Here is a 6971-nt window from a genome sequence, read left to right as displayed (position 1 = left end):
TTGATTATATGTTAGGTCGAAGGCTGTGATTTGACTATATGTTGAGGCGAAGACCATGATTTAATTATATGTTGGGTCGAAGACTATAATTGGGTAAGTTATATGCCTTGATAATTTTGGTGAGAAAGGTTTTTTGGTAGGTAGTGAAATCTTTTGGATATTATGTTTGATTGGCTTTATAAATTTAAAATATGAATTTGGATTTTGAATAAAGAATTGTTGATTTTCAAAAATATTCATAAAACGAACAATGATCGCTACGCGGTTGAAAACAACTTTTTTTTTATATATCTTATGAGGATTACTATGTTTTTGGTTATGCGATATTGTTGTATTAATTTAGTTATTTTTTGTCATTATTATTATATTTTTGTAAAGAGAGATAAAAATTATGATTGTAATGATATGTAATGTTTATAAATTACTTGTATAAATAACTTTTATTATTATGTATATATATAAGAAGTGCTGTGATTAATTTGTATATATGGATGTGTATTTATAAAAAAAATATTTTCAATTTTTTTAAAGAAATGTAGATATGATTTAGAATTTAAAATTTTTATTTTATTATTAAATATATAAATATTATCATAATATTCTTGTTATTAGGGTAGTATAATAAAAAAATATGACACACTAATAGTAAGAATTTTTACATACAACATATTAAATCTTGAACCAACTTGAGCCGTACGTATATAATAAGAAGCCTTCTAATACTATTAAGCAAATTAAACATAGCCAAAGATGCATATGAAATTGAATTGACCATATTCATATCCACAGCTAAAAAGGAAAAAAAAAAAAAAGAAAAAAGAAAAAGACTATATGGTTACCCTATTATGTGGGGCTTACATACATACATACATACACATTACATGATTTGGGTTTTGTGAAGTGTTTTTGTAAAGTTGAAGGTTATACACTAATAAATCTAAAAGTAGTTGATAGTGGATTAGTGTAGGAATGAGATTATGGTTGAGTCAACGGGAAATATCTGACTTTGCAGCGTTATTAACTAAGTGTTGCTCCATCTCCCAACTTAGTTTTGGGGCCACACCACAGTGCTTGGGGACATATTCCTGTTCAAAGTATCAATCAATCGATCAAAATTTCATAATAATCTCAATGCATAATTGGGCCTACCACGTTGCCCCACGTGTACACACACATACAATAGGAGATGTACATATCAATTGTCAATTGTCAAATTTCATGGACGGAAGTGGCAAATTATTAGTAAAATAAACTTTGCAAATTGAGTAGTGTGTGTGTATTATTGTGTGTATGTTTCCGTACCTCAAGCTTGCACATGAGGTCTTGGGCAGTTTGGGCAGAGACAATAATGTGACGGGCAGCTGGTGTTACAAAACCTTCGTCCACAGCTTTATCCATGAATGCCAGCAACGAGTTATAGTAGCCATCCACGTTCAACAACCCCACCTGCAACCAATTCCGTCCCCTCATTATTTTTTCTTCTTTAATTTAATTTATCCCTCACGATAAGAATAAATAATTATTATCATAATCATTACTATTATTACTAGCTAGCTAGTTAGATATTCTTCTATCTTTTAAATCATAAACACCGTCAATCCATCGTCATGTCCTTTTCTTTGACTTCCTAATAATGTGTCCATTTATTTATTAATATCAATCAATGCAACAATATTCTTTCTTTTCGGATAAAAAATTAATGATGAAATTGATGACTTGTTTCATTTTATGGTAGCTAATTGAATGAGACCGGAAAAAGGCCTTTTGTAAAGAAAAATGTTATTATGATTGAAAGCTAAGAATGGAAGGAGTTTTAATTTGAAAGAAGTCTAGTGGCCAATATTTTTGTTGAAATTTGACTGGCGCTTAATTATCAAAAGAAAAATAATTAATCTTATACCATTTGATGTTATCTAACACTCTTCTTTAATTTGATTGAGAAAGAAAGCTAACCGGTTTGTCATGGATTCCTAGTTGAGCCCAGGTGATGATTTCCAAAAGCTCTTCGAGGGTTCCGTATCCACCTACATACACATAATATGATGTGATTAGATTGTATAGGCTTAGAGAGTTTATATTAATTAAAGCAGCCATGGAAGGATACCTGGCAAAGCAATAAAAGCGTCAGCTTGTCTGGCCATTTCAGCCTTGCGTTGGTGCATTCCTGAAACTGCTCTTACTTCCCCCACTGTCTCTCCAGTTAACTATATTTTATTAATTAATTAATTGGTCATTAGCCAGTAATAAAGAATTAATTAATAACTAAGAGTGTTATTGATTAGTTACCTCTCTTGGCATGAGCGTCTTTGGAATCACTCTGCACCATTACATTATTATCAGATATATACATACATGATACTACTAGCTTCTAGCTAGCTAGTGATAGAGAGGGAGAATGAATTACCCTAACACGTGGCGTCCCCCATCATAGACAACTTGGGAGATTAGACCCATCAAGCCAATGCTTCCTCCTCCATATACCAAGTCAATGTTCCTTTCCACCTATATTGATGAAGTTGAGTTAGAATTGGAAAAAAAAGTGTCAGGTGATGCGACATCACAAGTGATTTTGGTTATTTTTCATGTATATATATATATATATACTTGCCAGTTGTTGGCCGAGCTGAATTGCGGCGAGTTGGTAGCTGGGATTCTTGCCGGGGCTGCTTCCGCAGTATACACAGATGCGCCTGAACCTTGATGACGTCATACCTCCTCCTTGCTCTTCTATTTCCATAGCTACCTCTTCACACCTTGGAGTTTTGAGGGGGAACACTTCCTTGCTTCTCTTTATATATACACACACTCTCTCTCTCTCTCTCATAATTAATTAAATCGTTTCAAATTATATTATTACAAATGATATATCGCATATCCTCATCTCATCTCTTCTCTCTTCTCTTCTCATCTCGTCTGACTGTACACACTTCCCCCACCCTTTCTTATATTGTTCTTTTCTTTTCATTTTCAACCTTTTAGGAATATTAATTATTCTTCTCTCTTTGCATACTGATGATGTGGTCTCCATTATTTTCTAGATTTATCAAATTATACATCGAAGAAAAACGCGTAGCATTATTGATTTATTTCATGATGTAGATGTATGTAGTTTTTTTCCTGATAGAATGAAAATATTTAATATAAAGTTGTAGTACACATGCAATAACGTCACATGTGACAATAATAATGATTAATATAATTACACGTATAACTTGTTTCATATATTTATTTATTTTAATTTTGTGTGTGACATTGTCAATGATGCCATTCATCCCCAACTCACTTGTCTCTTGGTAGAAAGACAGAGACAGAAAGACTGAGACTGAAAAACAGAGACTAAGAGACAGGGATTGAAATAAATCTTAGTATTCTGTTTGGTATAAAATGGGAGACAGGAATTGAAACAAGAATGAGTTATTCTAATTTAATTTGCAAAAAAGATAAAATTGAAATTAATTAATTGAAATGAAAGTATTTTAGGTATAAAATGTTATTAAAGTTTCAATCTCCATCTCTAAAAATTTCAGTCTCTTGTGTTCCTACTTTTTAGAGGTACTGAAATACTGAAATTTTAGAGACAGAAACAAAAATTTTAGTACCAATCTCTGAACTAACAAACACAATACTGAGTCTCAGTCTCTCAATCTCTATCTCAATACCTCAAAACAAACGCTACAACATAACAGTTTCAGTTTCAGTAGTACCTCGCATATTATAATATCTTCGAACCAAAATCATCATAGTAAGGTTCTAATGGTTTAATTTCAAACTTCATATCATCATGTCACTTCAGTTTCTTTACAGTATCTGCAATTAAATCAACTCATAGTGGCCCATAAATAATTGTCCTTTTAAACACACACACAATTATTTCTGTATATATTGGGCAACTTGAAGAGGAAAAAGAGGTGATGGTATAGCATGATTATTGACCAATAAAAAACAAACAAGAAGTAATCACTTAATTAATTTGATAAACTAAAATTCAAGAGATTAGGAATGCACTATAATTATAAAGTCAGAGTCTCACATATATAATAACATAACAGATACATACAGAAAGGAAAATAATACACCAAACAAACTATAAAATATGCAACGTGTGTTGTTAGAGTTTGAGTAAACTACTAAAGTTGTACTTAAAAGTTCCTAGCACCGACAAAACGAATCACAAAAGATATTAATGATAAATAAATTTTTGAAAATTTTAAAAATACAAAAAAAACTATATATTATATATATTCTAAAAAATGAGTTTAGAGATCAAATTTTTATGTAAATATTTGTAATTATTATTAAAAAAAAAAGATATTTTTATCTTTAAAATTTAACAATTTTTTGTCAAGTGAATTTTTTATTGTGAATGATAATTTTTTTGATAAATAAAAAAAATTAAAATTTAGAGATCATATTTTACTTTAATTTTTTGTATATTTTTTAAATATTATTCAAATATTATCACAAAAATTTAGATTTAATAAATAAGTCATTTATTAAGTATAAAAATTTATTTATTATTTAACAAAATATAATATTTATAAATTTTTTATCGTATTTTTAAATCATTTAAAAATAATTTTCTCAATAATACTTTTTATACATTTTTTTGTTAACAACTAAATTTTTTGAGTAACGATAGTTAATCTTCTATTTTTGTTTGTCCTGCAGAGCACATACTTAAATGTTTCATATTTTAAAACCTTAATCGTGCTCATAATTCTTATATAAAATATACGAGGTCCCGGTATTTAGGAGGGTATGGGAGTAATGTGTACATATATGTAATGTACACGTGCATGGCACGTGAAATCCAGAAATGTAGTTTGTCCTGGACTCCTGGCCGTGATTCATGAATTGCCTTTTAAAAAAAGAGATAACGAAGTTGCTGAATAATATAAAGATGTGTAATAATCATATAGTTGCATGTAATATAACGGTTGTTGCATGAATTAGAGGATGAACCACTGGACCTGCTCAATTGCCATTTTTGTATTTATTTCTTATTTTTTATCTTGTGAGTTTGGTTCTTCTTGTCATTATTCCTCCTTTGTCTTTTTGTTTTCTTTTTTCTATTTTCTTGTTAGTATGTGTTTTTATTTTTAAGATACTATTTATATACTAAAATCAGTTACTATATTTATACTTTTATAGGTATATAAATACAATACATATCAACCATCTAACAAACTATTTACGTGCCAAAACAAAATGCACTATCAACCCACCCATTTCACCGATAAAAAACCCAATTTCTTCATTGTGTTCTCTAATCTATGATTGCATCTCTTGTTACATCTCTCATCACTTTCTTCTCGGCGCGCTTTCTCTCTTCTCAGCACTTCACTTCATCGATTTTTTTTTCTTCTCTTCTGCCTCAATTATTTGCATCTCACGTCAATTTTAACCTAGGATTCATGCTTGCCACAAACCCAAAACATACGGATAATCACGCCAGTGAAAGAATTGGAAAGCGGAAACAGACAAACACAATTACAATTACCTTATTTGAGGCTATCGCATTTTATACCGACTCACCAACAATCCACATATTCTCATCCTTTACGTATTTTTTCTCCTTTCTTATGTAATCTTCATCCTTAGATATTCTCATTTTCTTTTACTTCTTTTTTTTTTTTTGACTCAGTTGGAATCCAAGTAAAGCTGGCCCAAAATAGCATGAGACCCAAAAAAAATGAAAATTATTTGATTTGGACTCACATATTCCAAATCAATCAAATTCAGTTGCTACAGTAGTTAGCTCACTAGTCCGCTTAAATAAATGTTAAGAATTCAAATTCTACTTTGTATATGTAGCAATCTATTGTTCGCAGCAAACCCTTAAATGAAATTTATTCAAATACAAATAAAAAATTTAAAACCAGACGGCTAAAGATAATTATCAAATATGTTCTAAATTATAATTTAAAATCTGATTATAATTGAAGTGTTCGAGGTTATAATTAAATTCAAGAAAGCAAATTAAAGCTAAAAAATTATATTATAATCAAACATGTTCAAAATCATATTTTAATTTTTGGTTGTAATCAAACGTGTTTAAAGCTATAATCAAATTCAAGTTCAAAATTCATATTATAATCAAACACATATGAAGTCATACTTTAAAATCCGGTGATAATCGAATATCCTTGGGATAATAATCAAACTCAGGAATTTGAAAAGATGAGCTCAAAAATCAAAAACCGATAAGAACAAAGGAGTAGTAACAATAAAAATTCAACTATAATCAAACACTAAATGTAAATTAAAATTGAAACTCATGTTATAATCAGATATACTACTCATAGTGATAAAACATAATTTATTTCATCCAAATTTACACAAAGAAGCAGCATGGGATGTAAATAAAAAAATAGTGTGTGAGCGATAGAGGAGGAGGGAAAAACGTTTTCGTTGCGTCTTGTGTGGGCGCATGTATGTAAGAGTGAGACTCGAGTTAATTGTTTTTGAATAGTGTAGTGTATATTTGTGTTTATATATTAGTTAAATTTAGTGGATATTTAGTATAATTATTTTTTTATTATTCTTATTTTTTTTTTAAAAAGGACTGAGTTAACAAACAAAAAAACTTGCGAAGTAACATTCACCTGTTTTTTAAAAAACGAGAGAAAAAACACTCAGAACAACAAAAAAAAAAAGAAAGAAAAAATTGTTTTCTTTGTTTTTGTACATTTTAACAAATGTTTTTTAAGAATGACATGTATTTTACATATTTGTGATATGAAAAATTCATATATTATTTTATATTTTTAAATATTAGAATATTTAGTTTAATTTTATATATTTTTATTTTTATTTATTTAATTAATAGATTAAATTTTTATGTTAGTAGTCTTAAAATTTTTATTATTTTAATCTAATACAAAATTATAAATACATATTAAACTATTATAATTATTATTGAGAAATGAGAGGAGTATCAAATTACTTTTTAGTTTTATAATAAAACTATA

The 6971-nt window shown here is 28.8% G+C and overlaps 1 protein-coding gene across 1 annotated transcript; it reads right to left on the bottom strand.

Moving 5' to 3' along the window:
* Positions 1–686: 686 nt before the first annotated feature.
* On the bottom strand, positions 687–2814 carry LOC130944889 (cytokinin riboside 5'-monophosphate phosphoribohydrolase LOG3-like). Its single transcript, XM_057873471.1, has 7 exons — positions 2609–2814; positions 2405–2502; positions 2287–2317; positions 2105–2204; positions 1954–2024; positions 1303–1446; positions 687–1085 (listed from the first exon to the last, which is right to left on the bottom strand). Exons 1-7 carry the CDS (start codon positions 2735–2737, stop codon positions 987–989), a joined length of 672 nt encoding a protein of 223 aa, XP_057729454.1. The 5' UTR covers positions 2738–2814; the 3' UTR covers positions 687–986.
* Between the last annotated feature and the right edge of the window lie 4157 nt (positions 2815–6971).

The sequence above is a fragment of the Arachis stenosperma genome, chromosome 8 (genome assembly GCF_014773155.1).
Source record: "Arachis stenosperma cultivar V10309 chromosome 8, arast.V10309.gnm1.PFL2, whole genome shotgun sequence".
NCBI lineage: Eukaryota > Viridiplantae > Streptophyta > Magnoliopsida > Fabales > Fabaceae > Arachis > Arachis stenosperma.
Note: the sequence above shows the minus strand (reverse complement) of the source record. Positions and strands in the feature narration are given on the sequence as shown.